Source organism: Balaenoptera musculus, chromosome 6, assembly GCF_009873245.2.
Source record: "Balaenoptera musculus isolate JJ_BM4_2016_0621 chromosome 6, mBalMus1.pri.v3, whole genome shotgun sequence".
NCBI classification, from domain to species: domain Eukaryota; kingdom Metazoa; phylum Chordata; class Mammalia; order Artiodactyla; family Balaenopteridae; genus Balaenoptera; species Balaenoptera musculus.
Genome location: NC_045790.1, coordinates 32,905,498 through 32,925,181, shown reverse-complemented (window position 1 = coordinate 32,925,181; position 19,684 = coordinate 32,905,498). Strand labels below are relative to the sequence as shown.

General features: G+C 40.2%; 1 protein-coding gene across 12 annotated transcripts in view; it reads left to right on the top strand.

Annotated features, from left to right (window-relative positions):
• NTRK2 (neurotrophic receptor tyrosine kinase 2) overlaps positions 1-19,684 on the top strand; it is a 373,842-nt gene that overhangs the window by 54,411 nt on the left and 299,747 nt on the right. For all 12 annotated transcript variants that reach the window (XM_036855412.1, XM_036855415.1, XM_036855409.1 and 9 more), the window contains 4 exons: positions 2,226-2,362; positions 2,881-3,013; positions 5,463-5,768; positions 18,468-18,503. In XM_036855412.1, the coding sequence (XP_036711307.1) occupies positions 2,226-2,362; positions 2,881-3,013; positions 5,463-5,768; positions 18,468-18,503 (612 nt within the window). The remainder of the gene's footprint in view (positions 1-2,225; positions 2,363-2,880; positions 3,014-5,462; positions 5,769-18,467; positions 18,504-19,684) is intronic.

The following is a 19,684-nucleotide window of genomic DNA, read 5'->3' as shown; positions in this document are numbered from 1 at the left end:
TTAGTTAGATTTATTTTTAGGTATTTTATTATTTTGATGCAATTGTAAATGGAATTTTTTCTTAATTTCTTTTTCTGATAGTTCATGTTAATGTATAGAAATGCAACAGATTTCTGTATATTAATTTTGTATCCTGCAACTTTATCAGATTCATTGATGAGCTCTAGTAGTTTTTTGGTGGTATCTTTAGGATTTTCTACATATAGTATCATGCATCTTCAAACAGTGACAGTTCTACTTCTTCTTTTTCAATTTAGATATATTTTATTTATTTTCCTTGTCTGATTGCTGTGGCTAGGACTTCCAATACTATGTTGAATAAAAGTGGTGAGAGTGTGCATCATTCTCTTGTTCCTGATCTTAGAGGTAGTTTGAGTATTTTATATAACAAGTTTTGTAGAATTATAGACTTTTTAAACTATGTGACTATGTATTTTGATTAAAAAAATGCATATTTTGAAAAAGTCACCTGGATCATACCACTGGCTTCAAGGAGATTTTTTAAAAAATAAATCCATTTCTTATATCTTGCCATGGCATGCTTCTTACATTGGGAAGCTTAATTGTCATGGATGTTGTCATCAGATATTAGAGTTAGAAAATTTTAGAGCTAGATCTTCTAATTGAACAGTGTAATTTTACAGAGAAGAAAACACATTGAGAGAGGAGAAATGACTCACCCAAGGTCACACAGTACGTGCCAGATTTAGGGTCTAGGGTTCCTGACTCCTGACCCAGTGTTCATTCCGGTTAACTGCACTGCCTCTTGATCATTTGTATACACTTCATTGCCCTGTCTAACTCAGAGTATTAGGGGGCTGTTTGAAACCCCGTGAAATATATAACATTGCTCTCTATTGGATGCTGGCAGGAAGGAAGGGTTCCTTCCTAGGAAGGGTTCTGAAGAAGTCACACCAGCCACTGAAAGCCAGATCTTGTTGTGAAGTCCTCTATCAATGGTGGGAATACCATGAGACATATACTGTATAAGTCTTGCTATAGTGTAGTTTCAGTAATAAATAACAATGGCTTTGTCAGTAAGGACTGCATTGTAAGAGAAGGATTTATGCATAGTATGGTGAAGATGACGGGTCAGATACCACTAGGTGGGCAGAGTTAATGGCCGTTGAAGATGAATTGCCTTTTCTGACCTCTGGGTTCCTCCTGAGGGTCATAGTTCCATGGAACACAGCTGTGGGGGTGAATATAGTCCTAAGCAGAGTTTCTGATATCAAGGGAGGGACTTGCTTGACTGGCAGGATGTGATGTATTCTGAGACCCACCTTCATGTTAAAAATACTATGATTAAAAGCAGTATAAACCTCCAAATGGTGTAATAGTTTAATGAAGTGATAGTGTTAATAAAGAGGAGCCAGCTTTTGAAATATCAAAGTATAAAAATGATGCTGTCTTGAAATATTAAGAAATGTTTATAAGCATCAGAATTTCATCTGATAACAAATACTTTCTCAGGGTTTTTCCAAAAAAGAACTTTTCATTGGAATAACGATCCATATAACTTTTTTCATCATATCATATATAGGGTGACCAATTTTACCTATAATATTTAACTATGATTTATATAGCTTTGAAACATTCTAATGCTGTTATGGTTCAAGCTTCATGTCTTTGAAAAATGCTTTGAAACCGACTTCCACAGTTGGACTCTGAAAATGTAGGTCTGATTTTTAAACCTATATTTCAAAATCATAGTTTGTCTCTTTCAAAATCTAGTTCTGGTAGTGAGTTAGATTTATGAGTTATTTAATGCAAAAAATGGATTTATGCAAAAATTGTAGATGCCTCCCACCCTTTTGTCCTTGACTATAAAAAATGGAAGAGAGGAAACAGGGAAAAGTAAGATGATCTACAGATAAAATGACTATTTATGTGCAAACAACTGGATTGATAACTGAAAAACAGAACAAGAGCTAGAAGACATAGCTCTATAAACTAGTGGGGTTTTTAAAAATAAAAGGTTACTCTGCAATGATATTTTTAAGAAATGTGCAAGATTTATTTTCAGATCTCATCACATATCTTTTAATTCACATCAAATCTGTAAAGCTCATCAATCTGGCACTTTTTCAGATCAACATAAATCAGTCTCAGAAAGTAAATAATTATTGAGTTTGAAGCAGAAAGAGTTTTCAACTTGTTGCTGTTATTTTGATAATGCATCTAACTATCTATATATGTCTTCCTTTACTTTCCTTGCTGCACAGGTTTGCCATCAGCAAATTTGGCTGCACCTAACCTCACTGTGGAGGAGGGAAAGTCTATCACATTAACTTGTAGTGTTGCAGGCGATCCAGTTCCGAATTTATACTGGGATGTTGGTAATCTGGTTTCCAAGCACATGGTAAGGCTTGTGTTTGACTGTGCGTTCATAGAGATGAGAGTGTCTCAGAACTTGAGATTGTATTAACCTAGTGAAAATCATTTAATATTTTATAGGGCCACATAGAGAGATCTACAATGAGTTTTTGCTGTGCATTTACTTTCTAACTATTCTTACTTAACAAAGACTAATGCAGGTTGCATTTTAGTTATTTATACCCCATAGATTGGAAAGTCTGTAGGTCTCTAGTAAGCTTTTTATGTCACTGTGAGCAAGGTGAGTGACTCTCCTTGTGGTCTTTTCCCTCGGAGGAAAGTAGGTAGGAATTCAAGGATTAAATCAACTTCACACATTAAATAATTGAAATCTAGAGAAATAGAATAGCTTCTGATTTACTCCTTTGCCTAAGCCCGATTAAGCTAGAAACTTTTTTCTAATGTTATAGATGATTTTCTGCAGTTAGGGGAAGAAACCCCAAATCTTGTTACTTTGGGTCCAGTCCTAATCAAGATTATCTTTGTCTGTTAATTCATTTGTAGAATGAAACAAGCCACACACAGGGCTCCTTAAGGATAACTAACATTTCATCTGATGACAGTGGAAAGCAAATCTCTTGTGTGGCAGAAAATCTTGTAGGAGAAGATCAAGATTCTGTCAACCTCACTGTACATTGTACGTAATCAGATCAGCATGTGTTTTTAATAGCAGATGATTGTGGATACACCTACATTTGTGGTTGGGGCACTCTGGGTGCTGCTTTAGTGCATTAAAAAAGTATATGCAGTGTTTTGTGTATCCTTAATTAAGAAATATTATCAGCCCCTTTCACTTGTCCTATTTCTTCTAATCTCTCTTGTTCATGTGTTATCTTTAAGCTTCTTTTTTGATTTTAAGCATGTCCTCTTTGCCTTCCCCTGTCTTGTCTTGATAGAACATATTTTGAGCTGGTTATCCTCTTTTTGTTAATAAGTTGTAGTTTAAATTCTGATAAACCAGTTTCTAAATTTTTTTCTCTGTAAAAACAATATGAACCTTTCAAGTTGTGATACCTAAAGTACTGAGCTGGCTGTTCACAAACACCTAATTATACTGTTGATACAAAAAAAAAAATACCCCATTTGTTTGACATCAAGCTTCTGTGGGGAATTGGAGGAGTCCTACTTAAATGACTGAAAATTATTATCACCTGCAAAAAAACTTTTATAACTGTTTTAAATTTCTCTCTACTGAAGACATACGATATTAATGTTTCTTAAGCATATGTGCATTATTTTCCAGTATTATAAGCAATACAACGTATAACTTAACATTCCAGATTGTTGCATTCAGTGTGAACGGTGTACGTATTCAGTAAAAAATACATAATCTTCACATGAGTGGAAATTCTGAGCTGGCATGGTATAAAGTAACAAGGTTTTACTCTGTTTGGATTAGGATTTGGATGAGAAAAACACGAGTGTGCATGTGTGTAAGTATGAATATGCATTACACACATGTAGGCACAAGGTTTGATACACTGGTTAACATTCACTTATAACACACATTCCGTATGTGATTGTTGGAGTGAATGATTGAAATCACCAACCTTTTGTCACTGTCAATACTACCCCGACGCCCAGAAGGTCCTGGACTCATAATTTCTCATCATTTTGACCCACATGGAAGCTTGAAGTCAATGTCATCCCCAAACACATGCAACCAGTTTCCAACTTTATGTCCTTAAGTCAACACCTCACATAAAGCTCATTTGAGTGTGGTGACAGGAAAAAGTGAGGCCTAGGCATGGGCACCTGGGCTGGTAGGAGGAAGGTAAGTATTGTCCCTGCCCCATCGTGGTCCTTGTGTTTGTAACACAGACCTATAAGTAAGGGCACTCCAATTCAAATTTTTCTCAGTTTAGGTTAATATCTATGTAGTCTCCATGGTCTGGAGAATTGGCCTTGTCTATCAAAGTTTAGATAACAAGTAGAAGGAATAAGTGATTAAGAATATTAGCAACTGAGACATCCTTTGCAGTGATCCCACTCAGAGTGTATTTGTTAGCAGGCTATGATTTCCCCCACTTTGTGTGATGAATGTATACAACCAGGAAGCAGTGCATGAGGGGCAGGGCTACTGGATTAGGTATTAGGAGATCTGGATTCCTGTTCCAGATTTTCCTCACTCAGTAACCTTGACCAAGTCACTTAACCTTATTGCACTTGGGTTTCTTCATCCGAAAAATGATGCTATTAGGTCTCAAAGGTCTCTTCCAGTCCTTGATTTTATAATTATCAGTCAGACCACATAAAAATAAACAATTATGAGGGATTTTAAATAGCTTCACTCAGGATAAGTACTCTGTTTAAAGATGCTACTTGATAATGTTTGTTTCCCCTAAGAATAAAGTGCTTTATACTTCAGGTTAAAATAATCTCTAGTTTGTTTGTTCAGGTTTAGATAGGACCTCAGACATTTAAAGGATCAAAACTTTGATATCTCCAATTCCAGCAAAAATGGGCTGTAATGTAATGAAAAGTAGTGCTTTTAAAGAGAGTTTCCTATTGACCATCGGCGAAAAATATTATCAATTTATCAGACTTTATAATAGTCAATCAACATCGTTAGCAACATTCATTGCATTGATCAGTTTTACTTGTTTTAGAAAAGTTATGCAAGATCAGGGCTTCAGGCAAGATTTCCAAAGTCATTTTTTGTCGTTATTTGTATTATTTAGTGAAGTCCTGTAAAAAAAGTATTCCTCAATGTTTTGGTGATTAATCTCCATAATATCAAAGGCATATATATTAGAAACCAAAGTCAACTTCAAATGAACGCTTTCCACTGTCAGAAATCTCAGGGGTCTGTTTGGAGTTGGTTCTCACACTGAATAGATGTGAAAATGACTACAATGCATGGGCTTTAAGCAGAGCAGGGAAAGGAGTCTCTCTGAAGCTCTCTGTAGAAGTTAAATCAACCTGATGATGATACAAAATATTGATGGATTCCAGAGTTGTGGGTCATGTGTTTTCTTAAACCAAACAATGGTTGAATAAAAATCCCCTATTGATGACACAGAGATCTGGAGATGGGGAGAATTCTGAGCTTTCTGATGCTATTAACTCTCTCTTTTTCAATTTAGTTGCTCCAACTATCACATTTCTCGAATCTCCAACCTCAGACCACCACTGGTGCATTCCATTCACTGTGAAAGGCAACCCCAAACCAGCGCTTCAGTGGTTCTATAATGGGGCAATTTTGAATGAATCCAAATACATCTGTACTAAAATCCATGTTACCAATCACACGGAGTACCACGGCTGCCTCCAGCTGGATAATCCCACTCACATGAACAATGGGGACTACAAGTTAGTAGCCAAGAATGAGTATGGGAAGGATGAGAAACAGATTTCTGCACACTTCATGGGCTGGCCTGGAATCGATGACGGTGAGTACCTTATGATTTTGCATCTGGGGGGAAGATAGGGTGTATCACTCAATTACTGACAACCTCATGCCAAAGCCAAGTCCAGGGGCAGGGATTCATACTCTTGCCATGGAGGTGATGGGGATGAATAACTTTGAACAATACTCTGATAAACACACATTATTTTTCTCTCGAGTGTTACATGAGATTGTGTACCCACAATGGCAAAACCCAAACAAATCTGTGAGTGGGCGAACTGTATTTGGTTGGCTCATGAACTAGTTAAGATATATTTTCTAGTCCCTTATCCATTTGGGACTCAGAATCCTGCTCTCTCATCCATGGATGAGAAACTAGTGTCGTGGAATGTTTTGCTTACCTGGGCTGACTGAGTTGTGGCATCCTTTGATGGAATCCTGAATTGTTTTTCTAGGAGTGGTAAAAGTTCCAATCTGACCAATGGTTTGGGTTGGGAAAAGGATGGCTGACATCAGGAGTCCGGTACATGGTCAGCAGAAGAATTTCAGTGGGGGGGAATTACCTCCTCCAGATACTCTTGCTCAGTGAAGTATTCTTACTTGCTTGATTGTGTTGCCCAAATACCTGCTACTATTGTAGAGACTGAGCCCTGTGTTTGGATACTGGGACCTGTACATGATTAGAATTCCTTACCATAACAGCCCTGAGTTAATCAAAGCCACACAAAAAGAGCCTTGCAGAGGGGAAGGGAAAATAGAAACTTGAAGGCCCATGGGGTCGGGGCTGCTTGGGCAGCATGTACTAGTGTGGCTCGCAGGGCAGCCACATGGACAAATGGCTGCAAGCCACCTTCGCCAAACGAGAATGCAATAATTCTCATTACACAATACATCTTCCTGTTATCCTGGTATTTATTCAACAGCTTTTTAAATGCACAGGCTTCCTCAGTGTGCTCAAAATGTGATTTGAATTATATAAGTTTGATTTACAAACAGCTTTTCAGGAGCACATAGAACAAGCTATGTTTGGATGACTTACCCAGACACCCTGGCAGTTGTTGTCTGTTTCATTAAATCTTCCTCTTAATTGAGAGTTCAGTTGCTTGGCTACATTTGCTGTAGTAAATCGCTAGATTGCTATGTTCCTTTTCCTGCATGTTTGGAGGGATAACAGCTTTATAGTTAAATCCAGAGACTCTGCTTTTGGTTCAAGTGCTTTTTGTCTGTTTTTAAATAAACTTTTGATTTGTGAATAATTTTAAATATACAGAAAAGTTGCAGAGATGGTATCCAGAGTTCCCAGATACGCCTCACCTTGTTTCCCTGATGCTAACATCTTGCATTACTTACATTTGTCAAAACTAAGAAACTGACATTGGTACGTTACTCTTAACTAAACTTCAGACTTTATGTGAATTTCACCAACAACTGACTTTTGAAACAGCTGGAGGTGAACTTGATTCCAGGGTGAAGGTCTGGTGTTGAAAAGTTTTAGAAGTGGTCTGTGTGCTTTGATATGAGCACTGTTCTGTCAGTGTAAAGCCAGTAGCTTCTATTTTAGATAGGATTTTGATGTATTTTCTTTTGAACATTTCTGTATGGTACCAATATTTGGTAGAGCTTAACTCCTCTTATCTCTGTGGCCTCATTTTTATCGATCACTTTTGTTAGTTTTAACTTAGCTAGTGATGGGAAAGAATGGTTTTCTGGCATAAGAATATCTTGGAGTCTCTCAAATATTCCCTTAAAAGGAAATATTTATTTATCTAAAACAAAAATTAAGCCACATTTTATAAAGATGTTCTCTTCTCTCCTTTTTTTTTTTCCATTTTCTTGCTCATTTATTCCTTTTTATCAGATCTTCAATGTAAATACGGCTTTTAGAAAAGTCTGATTTTTTTTTCTTTTTAAGTATTTACTCAAGGACCAGCTATCAAAGAGTAATAAATAAAAGTGGAAATGAAAGAGACTTGGCCCTGGGTGATAGTGGATATAAATGGCCCGTATGGGCCATAAACCAGTTTGGCCAATTAGAGTGTGACCTTACTTGGCTTTGTGTGATAGAATCTTTGTGGGCATTTATGAGATTTGTAGCTGTAACCCACAGATAATGGCTTTTCTTAGAATTGATTTCTTTCCCTCTTAACCCTCTTTAAAACTAAAGAAAAATAGACAAACAGCATATATATATATATGCAATTTCCCTGCTGGTCTAAATGTACATTCCAAGTTAAGGACATCAGGTCACATTTGGATTTATAGCCCTTCAATATTTCTGCTGTCATCTTATAGTAATTGCTCAAGAAGTTTAGCTCCCACAAATCTTTATGATAAGAAGTTTCAGCTACTTTTTTTTCCTAGTTGTTTTGATGAGATCCCCTTTTTTCACACTGGGAATTTCTGGACTTACCAGGAAGCAGGCAGCCTGGGATCCCTGTGAAGCTGGTCGCATCACCGTATGAAGCCACAAGAATTAAAATGGCTGCTGTTTCATCCTTGGGCGTGTGTGTTCCTCATTCAGCTCAGAACTGAGATTTCTGTGAAATGGTCACTTTGCTTAGGAATTCACTGGCTATTTGGAGATAGAGAATGAAGCGTGTTGAAAGAAATTAAAACAGAAATAAAAACAAATAAACAAAAAGTCCCTGATAAAAGAAATGCTGGGTGAGCATGGAAGAGGATGGCTGACTGAACCTAGTGACAGTTCCGATTGCCTCTCGCACAGCACGGTGTGGAAACGCAGGATATGGTGGCAGACACTCTGCTTTCCACTTGGAGCAAGGATGGAGCAGAGAGACCCCGAGCCAGCATCAGCCGGGCCAAGAGGGTGCCGTCAACCACGTGTGAGGTTGGGAGGAAGGCAGTAAGGATCCCCATATAACGTCTCTCCAGGGTGCTGGGACCTTGCAGAGTCTGACACCAGACACCAGCCCCAGCCAGGGTGCTGTGAGGAGGTACAGGTGTTATCAGGTCTTCGGATGTCAGCAGGACCCGGGTACCAGGCCAGTGCTTTTTCTATCTGATCATCACTGGCAGCCTGGGTAGCAATTGAGAAAGGGAGGAAAGCCTTTCCCAAACTTCAAACACTAGATCGATTGTTTCGGATCCCATGCTTAGAACTGAACTCTGCTCTGGTCAGTTTCGAGTTGTGTCTAAAGCACGACGTGCAGTGCAATCTAGAGAACGGTGGTGTTTATCTTTCTAACACGCGGAAGAGCGCAACTGGTGACAGTCAAATTAATTTCATTTTGTTTTGGTTTTCCATCGGCCCTTTACAATTTAGTCAGTAAGAGTAACCTTCTTGGGTTCCTAGAGCAGGATCTTCGCACTCTATATTGCACGTTAGAATCAACCGGTGAGTTTTAATTGTTGTTTTATCTTATTTCATTTTTTAAGACACATTCCTGGGGCCCACCTCTGGCAATTCTGATTCAGTGGCTCCGGCTTTGGCATTTTTCATCTTTGAGATTCCCAGTGACTCCAATGTACAACCAAGTGTGAGAGTCACTGGTCTGGATGGGAGCTCTGACCCAAGTAAGATTTTTTGGCTCATTGTTGAGTAACAGACAATCCTTTGGTCACTTGAGGTTGCAGACAAAATCTCAACTGAGAAACAGGATGTCTCTTCTGAGTTAGAAACCAACTCTGGACTTGCTTTGAGGGTCAGTCTCCTCTCCCCTCCCGGTTCGGGCTGGCAGCATGGGGGCGGGGGCTGGAGCTCGCTAATGAGGTGGAGGGGTTGGGCTAGGGGGACAGAGGGCGGGGAAAGTGTGCTGGCTGGCGGCTCTGTGCTCTTGGGACCTGGCGGTGTTCAATGCCGATTCACCGATCTTGTTTCCTGGAGACCTTTGTGGAGATTCCTCTCTCTGCAGCCCCCTCTCCTGCAGTTCCCACGACATAAATGCATTTCTGTTCTGGCTGCTGGAAGCACCTCCTTCCTCAGCACCCAGGAATGCAGCTTTGTGCTTTTGGGGTCCCTCTGGCCCTCTGGACTCCCCATGCAGACTTCCTACTGGGCTGCCTCCATCTGGTCCACAGGGAACCCTAGTGATCCCTTGTCCTGACATTTCTGGGTGTACAGGTGGAACCCAAATGTACCACACAGGTGGCCTGAGCCTTCTCTGGCAGAGCCAGCCACTTGTCCTCTGAGCCTTTCGCCTACAGAGAACACAGGACACGTCCTCAAGCACAGCCAGTGGAAGCCCCATGCTGGGGTGCTGACGATGGCAACACTTCTCCCCAGAGAAACTTCTTTATAAGTCCTTCCTTTTTCTCTCCTCTCTGGGACCTTTTGAAGTCTCAGCGTGAATCAGATGTTTCAAAGGACAATGGATTCAGTTCTCAGCCATTTCCTTTGTGAATTCCGCCTGTGAGTGTCTCATGTTCACTTTGGTGTCGGTTACTAAGGCAGGAGAGTCTTGCTTAACATCCTGTTGTACTAGAATCCTAGGATTTTGAACAATTTGTCAGATCTCTCTGGAGGTTTAACAAACAGAGGGCGCTGGGCTACCCACCAACAGGCAATAAAACAAAGCCCTTTCTCCCAATAATAGAAAACACTGCAACCACCCATAAAATGATAAAAGATGAAGAAACACTTGGGCTTTCATTTCTGTCCCCTGCTTCTGTTGGTGGTGGTCTTCACCCTGGCTTCTAATTCCCAGGGATGTCCCTGTCCCGCTATTGGGCAGGATCTACTCATGAAAGGCAGGAAGGAAAGCTATTCAGCTGAAGGTGTGCAGAAATTGTAGGCAATAAAGAATTAAGCACCCCTTCGAATGTTCTCTTTCTGTGGAAGTCGTTGAACAGAAAAACTAAGTGGAATAGGTAGAACCTCAAAAATTTTACTTTTAATGAGATAACTCCTGTCTCTTGCTGTTGATCCAAATGACTCATTCATATCTGGTGTCTGAGCTTGGAATTTAGGCATAGTTATTTCCCTCTCCTCATTATTCCAAAGGAAGCTTGGCACAGGGGGAAGGGGCTGGGTTTGGAACTCAGATCTGATTCATAGAAGAGTTCTGTCTTTCACGACCTGTGTGGCTTTGAGTGATTTTCTTACCACCTCTGAACCTAGTGTTGCTTCTCTGTAAAATGTAGGGTTCTAGCACCTCCTTAGAAGGTGGTTGTGAAGATGCGCGTGGCTGGGAGTGCCCTCAGGGTACCTGACCCAGCATAGGGAGGAGCTCGGTGTGGTCCTCTCCTGAGGGAGGTGTGAGAGCATAATGACAAGGTACCCATCCTCGCATCCCTTTGTGCTTATGCTCTGTAGCCTTTAGGAAGAAACTTGCTGACCAGAACCGCTTTTCTCTCAGAAAAGAGAGATGTCCTCCCTCATCTAGAGGCTTGGGCTTGCCCAGAGAAGAGGACCTCCAGACTCTGCCCCCTGACTACATGAGCTTTCTAGACTTGGCCCTTTCAGGAGAAGACTAAGTCAGCGTTGGGCTCCTAGAGAGGGTGGGTGAATGTGAGCTCTCTCAGGTGTCTAAGCTCTCTCCTCCCTCTCCCCATTTGGAGTGGGGTCCAGACATGTGCCACTGGGGACAAAACATACCTCTTGCCCTTACCCCTAATATTTTCTGCAGTCACTGCCCTCCCCCCTCAATATTTAGGTATGCTATTTTCAGGTTTGCTCTACGCTTCACTGAAAAAATTACTATCCTTTATGTCCACTGGGGCCTTTTGACTTTGGTCAAACTTGCCACGGAGTTGTAAACCAGGGTTTCTCAAGCTTTGATGAGCAATTAGATCTCCTGGGGATCCTGTTAAATGCAGATTCTGATGCCATGAGTCTGGAGAAGGGCTTAGAGTCTGCATTTCTAACAAGCTCCCAGATGGTGCTCAAAATCCATGGACCACACTTTGAGTAGTAAGGGTAGTTCGCTTCTGCCCTGCAGAACCTAGCCAGGGTCAGTGGTGGTGGGGGGGGCGGTGTGAGCCCTGGAAGAACTGGTCAGGCATCCATCGAGGTTACCTCACTGACTCTCCAAGGGTATTAACCAGCAATAATGATAAAAATATGGAATAGTTGGTGCACAGAGATGCACTCTAATTGGGCTTGGCAAAAGGTAGGATGGCTTAAGGAGGCTTGGGAGAGTGAATAAGTAGAGACAGCAGTGCAGGCACACACATAGAAAGCATGGGGTTATCTGAGGATTCTCTGAAGATTCTGCTGTATCCTATTTAGCTTACCGGTCAAAAATAAGACTCATCTAAGATGAAATTGATCCATTATGTGGATGTCACTGGAATTCAATCCCACCTATAGAGAAGTCCCTTCATGAACATGAATGTGTGAGTGGAGACTGAGTGGAGACTAGGAGTGGTGAGGGTACCTTTTAAGCACAATTCTAAGCAGAAATTCATGGCAGAGAGATTGCTTGTGAGTGCCATGAGGAAGAAACCTGGAGCCTTTGCTAGCATCTTCTGATTAGATAGCACAAGTTCTAAGAATTTTCAAGGTCAGATATTACTGTAAACGTGAACACGTTGATTGCTTAAGAGTAGATTCTCTTGTTGAAATCATTACTCAAATGATTAATACTTTAGGCTTGGAACAAGCCTAGCCAGAGCACTAGATGATAAAACACCCGGGTTTTAAAGCTTTCCATTCTTTAGGCTGTACATAAAGAGTGCCTTTAAGGCCCACTCATTCAGGAAGAATGTCACAGCTCAAGAATGCTCATTCACACAAGCAGTGGGAGTCAATGACTTATGCTGCCTAATTCGGGAGCAGTTGCCTCCTATGCAAAATGCACGTCAGGAGCAAACTATAAATATTGGAAGAATTTTCCCCACAGCTTTTCATTTGTGCCGTTTTATCCAAAGATTCAGGACGTCTGGATGAACTAGAGCTCTCTACAGCACTTAGAATTGCCCTTGAACTGGCCGGTTTAGATTTGGTGTACTTAAGCCAAAGAATGTGCGGTGGGGAAATTTCTCCAAATGTTACACATTAAGAAAATATAAAGCCCCCCACTACTTGTTCTTAAGGCCATTTGTCAGGACCCATGTCTTGTCCTGGGAGTGAAAGGACAGAAAGCTTTACCTGCTTTTCTGCCTTAAAAACGGAGAAGGGTATGGTTCAGCTATAGACTCATAATAATCATGATAATTAAGATTTATACTTAAATAGCTCTTTTTGTCTCAAGAGTACTAATGTTAATTAATTATGCCTCCTGAAGCTCCTGAGGAGTTGCCAAGCCAATGCCATTATCCTCTTCTGTCGGATGAAGACTCCTTTGTTACAGAAAAATGAGAAGAGGCTCCCAGTGCTTCATGGCACAGTAGTGGTTCAGCCAGAAAGAAAACCCAGACGTCCGAACCCCTGACGTTTTCAGGCCCCGAGTTCAGCCTGCCATTTAGACAGGGAAGAGGAGAAGGATCTGGAAATCAAAAGGCAGACTGCCTTGAGTTAGGAAACACTGTTGACAAAGCAAGGGCAGTTTATTTGAAAAGAACAAATCTTTTGCTATGCCTTTATCATATGGAATTCTTTGAAATATTTTTTAAGATCACACTAAAAAGAGTCTGCAAAAAGAATTGCAAGAAAAGTCTTTAAAAAAAATTTTTTTTTTTTTTAGAGCATTAGAGAGAGACGAAAAGCTTAAAGGAAAGAAACAGATGTGTCTCCTGGCCTCCACTATTATTTTTATCTTTAGAGCAGAATGGAAAGTGAACCCTCTGGTCAGGCTACCTATCTTCCCACAATTTTTTTTTAATCCTACAAATGTGTTTTTCCTTTTACTGTAGAGTTTTACAGTTAAAAAGTCATAAAGATTTTCTCATGAAGATTTATATAAAGTCATAAGATTTACTCACCAGCTATAAATGAGATTAGAAAATGGAAGTAAACAGGTCCTGGTGTTAAGTCATTTAGCATGGAATTAAGAGGATGGCGGAGTGCTTTGGTTTGATATTGTTGAGGGGAGAAAAATGATTTTATCATCCATGTTTAGAAGCCTAAATGCCCAAAGGGTCTGTCTCTTGCAGGTGCAGACATGGCACGTTGAATACGAAGCTTTGTCAGGAGTGTGTGTGTGGTTGTAATACAGTTTCCATTGTTCTTTTCACTTGGGGCATTTCAGATTTCAGGCTGTGCTCTGGACCTTAGTCCTCTTCCCATAATTCCTGACCACATGCCTTGGGTCAAGAACGAGGTACTGACAGAAATGGAAGAATTTGTTGCACCCATCTTCTCAGACCATAAAGAGAAGCAGTCCTTTTTCCCTCCGCTTGAGTTTTGGTTGACCTTTTGACTTTTTTTGGCCAATAGCAAATGGCAGAAATAACACTGTGTCAGTTCTGAGTCTAGACTTTAGGTTGGCTGGAGATAAGCACCAACCTTGGGAAAGAGGTCGTGGAGGATTACGAAGATACGGAGAGAAGCCCAGCCAGCCCCCAGCTGTCCCAGTCATTCCAGCCGAGGGGCATGGAGGGAAAGGAAGCCAATTTGGATCTTGCAGTCCCAGCTGGACTGCCCCAGTCAACATCACGTGGAGCCCACTAAGTGCTGCCCAAATTGAAGAAGTAGGACAAATAAATGGTTGCTATTCTTATTGTTTTAATAAAAAAAAAGAGAACGAGATACTAGTGAGTGTAGCACCTGGAGATGTTCAGCAGACTCTTGGGGAAGATAGTACTTGAACATCAGACAAGCAGACATTGGCACTCGTCTGGTTTTGGTTGGTGTAGCTTCTGCTCTTGAGTGAGCAGAGGTAGAGATGGAGGTAGAGATGGCCTGCTGCTTGTTCAGAATGTCAGTGGGTTAAGGGAGTTCCAGGAAGTCCATATTTTATTCTGGAGATTCCCAACATGAAGCATTAGGTCTTGAGGCCACCTCTGCTACCTCTGTCTGAGATTTCTTACTTAAACAGAGCTACCTGGATAGTCTTTAAGGAAACATAACCCTTCTCAAATCTCCATGACAAGTGCATTACTCAAGTGCATTTATCTTTCATTCATTCTCTTTTCACTGGCTTTTTCCCTCCTAGCTCGTGTTTGTCTTTTCTCACTCACCTTTTTTTTTTTTTTTAAATTTATTTATTTATGGCCGTGTTGGGTCTTCGTTTCTGTGCGAGGGCTTTCTCTAGTTGTGGCAAGCGGGGGCCATTCTTCATCGTGGTGTGCGGGCCTCTCACTATCACGGCCTCTCTTGTTGCGGAGCACAGGTTTCAGACACGCAGGATCAGTAATTGTGGCTCACGGGCCCAGCTGCTCCGTGGCACGTGGGATCTTCCCAGACCAGGGCTCAAACCTGTGTCCCCTGCATTGGCAGGCAGATTCTCAACCACTGCGCCACCAGGGAAGCCCTCTCACTCACCTTTTAATCCTGATTATCTCCAACAGCGGTTCCTACCTTTAGCATATAATGGTACATAATGAATGAATTTAAACTAAGTAAATTAGACTTTAAAATGACAGGGTATCTTCAAAATCTGACCATTGCCAAAAGTCCGAAAAGGAAATGGTGATTTTTTTTTCCTGTGTCTGCATTTAAAATGATGTTAATAACTACTGTGCTATTGACGTGTAAACCTCAGTGGAGGTTAGCTTGACTGAGAAGTTGCTAGAAGCAAAATAATCTGCTTGATAAGCTGGGGTCAGCTGGAGTAATGTGACCCTGGCTTTTCATGAAGTCCAGGTCTGTGCATCCGTCCACATGGCAGGCCTCCTAAACCTTCGTACAGAAAGAGGCATTTCTTTCTTTTGATGAGTAGGTCCTCATCAGACATAGTACAGTATGGTAGGGAAGAAAAAAAAAACCCATTATTGTTCCTCCTACATTGTCTTTCTGTGAGTTTCATAATCTTGCACTAAATTTGGCTGATCCTGACAATGAAAGTGAAATGACAATACTTCTCATGCATCTGGGACAATGAAACTAGGAAAATATAGTGCTTTTCAGAAAGTGTAGACATGACCTAATGGTTTTGATGGTGAATTTGGTAGAAAAGGCATGCACTGATATGAATCGGAAGTCTGGAAAAGGACCTGTTTTCCAGATTCTGAGCTAACCGATTTCCTTTTGATCCCACCCCAAATCCCAGTTTTCTGTACCTGACATTTGCTAAATTGAATTGATTCGACATTTTGGATCTTCCTGGGGCTTTGTGTGAGTAATGTGTTTGGGTGTTCCCTTTCTGCGATGAGCCTGAATACACCTGTATGTCAGTCATATTCACTGAAGCCCTTTCACGTGTGTGGTTTAGATACATCTGGCTCTGAATCCTCTGAGTCTTTTTACTTTCTTATGGAATCAGGTGGTGACTACATGTGGGGTTGCTGAGAGCATGACAATAAATCAGGGTGACTGACTGGTCCCAATTTTAGCACTACAAGTCCTATGTCCAGGGAAAGCCCTCATCCTGGACAAATTGAAAGGATTTGTTTGGAACTATTCCAGTTTTAAAACTTAAACTCCTTGGCCTCAGGCAATCTTGATTGGTTGGTTGGTTAATCTAGTACAAATGAGGGTCCACATACTTATATCCAAATACTTAAAAAACATAAATCCAGTTAAGGAATTGTTAAATAGGTTCTATCCTCCTACCTTGGCAAATGTATGTTTATAATGACCTGGAAGCCTGGGTTTGAAGATCAAATTCTCAGACTCTTGGAGTTCCAAGCCAGAACATAGTGGTTTTGGTAGAGCTGGTCCCGGCCATGGCCCCTGCCCTGTACCTCTGGCTACATGGTGAGAGGTATAATGAGAAGGGATGGGTATGCGTGTGGACACCTCAGCCCACCCGTCCTCGCTCAGTCCTCACCCCACCCTTGGGGTCTTGAGTCAGAGGGAGGGCGCTCACACTCATGGTGAGGCCACCTGGAGTTGACCAATGTAGGGGAGAGGCTGACTAGTCCCAGCAAGTGTGTGTGGGGCCTGTGTTGAGGGAACTCTGGGTCCCGGGGACCTGGAGTCAGGTCTAGAAGTGAAGAGTAGACTCTATTGGGCGGATGCCTTGCAGATTCAGATGGTAGATTGAGGGCACAGTGAGAAGGGGATCTGAGTGGGATCTTCTAAAGTAACAGATTACTGAGCAGTTCAAAGAATGACTTGCTCTCTTGGGATTATAGAACCTTTCCTTCAGCAGGGGTGGAAAATCCTCACCTTGAGGGGACACCATTAGGTCTAGGGACTTTGCAAAGAGAAAGGACTTCAGGGGATGAGTGGGTGTCCTGCAAATGGTATTCCCAGGGCTGCTACTGGGATATTCTCCTGCTTTATTCACTGAATTACCCCTCAACCTGCAGGGCAGCTTTCAAGATCCTTCTCAGGAATGTCATATCAGCTACAAATAATTCTGACAATGTATATTGGCATTTTGTAACTCAAAGCTACTTTGAAGTGGTGTTTGAGGTTATAAAACTCAAAATACAATTGAAAATGACTGGAATCGATAACTTAGCATGAATTCATCAGAAGTGGCTGCACAGGTTGTGCACTGCACAATTTCAGATGGTTCCATTAACATAGAATGGTTGATGCCATTAATGGTGCCCCCTAGCATTGTACAAAGCATGGACTGCATGGCAGTATGTAGCATCCCTGAATCGAAGTGCCCAACAATCTACTTAATTTTTCCCCTGCTAAAATAGATATTCTTCTAGTTGAACTATGTTGAAATTCTAATTTAGCATTAGGACTACTTTTATTTGGTTCTTCATTTAGACTAACCTTGATTCTTCACTGGGGAATACATGAACAGAAACTTGGCTCAAGTTTCACTTATTTTAAGTATTTTTCTGCTAAGGGTTCAGAAATGAAATGAGAACCAAGTAAACTTTATGGTTTACAAATTTTACTTTTTCACATGGTAAGGAAAGACTAAAAGCATAGAAAGTGGCTTTGGAAATTCATTTTGTAATCACTTAAATATTACATCAAAATTTAATTTTAATTGCAAGCAGGCTTTCATATAGACACCCAGTTAGTTCTGAGTGAATAGTAAGTAGCAAATGTTTTTTTGTCACCGGTTCTTTTTGACAGTGATTTTAAAAAGTTAAAAAATTTTTCTTTTTTTGCAAATTCTCTTAGGAATATTTTTAAATGAATATTCTGACCATCTTGGAGACTAAAGACACATCCAAAAAAATTAAATGGTGTACTCTTGAATTTCTCTGTGATATAACATTTATTTATAATCTCAGTAGAGAAAGTACATTTATTTTTCTATGTTGTATTAGGGTAAAAAAAAAAAAAAGGGTTTATTCTGTCATGGAAATGTCCCTGAAGACCAAGTGGAGAGCAAAATTGTGCTTTAGGTATTATTATCCAGGCTGGTTAACAATGTGTTTGTGAATACAAATGGACCTGCCAAAACATAGTTTGAAAGTAACCCCCAAACCATCAGAGAATAACAAAAGTGGTATAGAAATGATCTGTTTCTGGAATAAAAATACCAAAATTACAATTAAAATGATCACGTGTTTAATAGAAACAGTTTTAAAAAAAGGAAATGGTCATAATTCATTGATTGTTGAATATTTTCTTCCTAAATTCTGTTTATCCTTTTCTTTCCTGTTTTGGAGGAGGGATGGAGATTGTGGGCTTGGAGAGAGCAACAAGGTTAACATGAAGCAAACCTAGAATTTCAGATTTTATTCCCCTGTCCTATAAAATAGTCTATTCAATTAGAAAACCTTCAGTGTATATTTAGCTGATTTTAGTGGGTATAAGTTAGTAATTTTTTAACTTCAAATGCATACTTAACAAGATATCTTTGTTTTGTTTTCTTTTTAGGTGCAAACCCAAATTATCCTGATGTAATTTATGAAGGTAGCTATCCTGTGGTCTGTATTTTGTATTTTTTTCAAAATGTTTGTCTAAAATGAAATAAAACAATTAAAAGAAGGACTTTAAGCTCAGTTAAATATACACTTCAAGCATGACATAGGCCAAAATAATATTTCAAAAATCATTCAGTATTGGTGGCTGTTTTCCCTTGATATTTACAATGCCTGTAAATAACGTTTTCTCTCTCCTGCTTGTTCTTGGAAGTAGTAAATCCATTCCGCTGTAACAGACATTTTGTTTCCATAATTGGGAACTAATTACCTGTTTAAAAGCCATGACTACCAAGAAAAGGGAGGTGTATCAGTTTCTGGCTGTGACAGTAAACCCAATTCTAAATTATGTTTCTTACAAAATGAGGAAGGCTGGCTCACACACCGGAGCCTCAGAGGCAGGGCACGTTTAAAGGTTGGTGAAACAAGCAGCTCAACCATGTCATCAGGGATCCAAGTTTTTTTTTAATCTCTGCACTCTCCTGCCCATTGTGCTGGCTTCACTGAAGGCTGGTTTCTCTTATGGTTTTAAGATGAGTCATTCACATTGATGAGAGAAAGGGAAGAGCTTTTGAAAGTGTTCCAGAAGAAAGAGAACTTTCCCAGAGACCTCCACCAAGCCTTCCTTGTATCTGATTCAAGACTCAGTTGGGTCATGGTCCATTTTTGCCTCCAATACTGATAAGAGGGCTGGATTACCCTTGACTAACTAGACCCACCCCTGGAGTTTCGATCAGCTTCCCCAGAGGATGTGCTTGATCCCCTTGAATAAAATGGGGTTCTCTCAGGAATGTGGAAAGGGAGAAACCAAAAGATTCACTATATTAGCTTACCAAATATCTTATCTTTACTTTGCTATTTTAATTGAATTCCAGGGATGTTTTACTAAGTATGAAAATCCATCTTTAACAGTTTTCAAACCACCTTCATGACCAGGAGGCTTCTGTTTGGGGAAGTGGCAGGCTAAATTTCAAGACTTGGCTTAAAATTTAAGATTGATTAAAACTTACATTGATTAAAAAGATACATTTATATATTTATTCTATAAAATCTATTCTTTAATTTTATATACACACCTTGACAAATGTGTATATTTATATTTTTAATATAAATATAGTTTATAATTTTAATATAAAACAATTCTCTGTATGTTTATTATATGTGTGTATATTT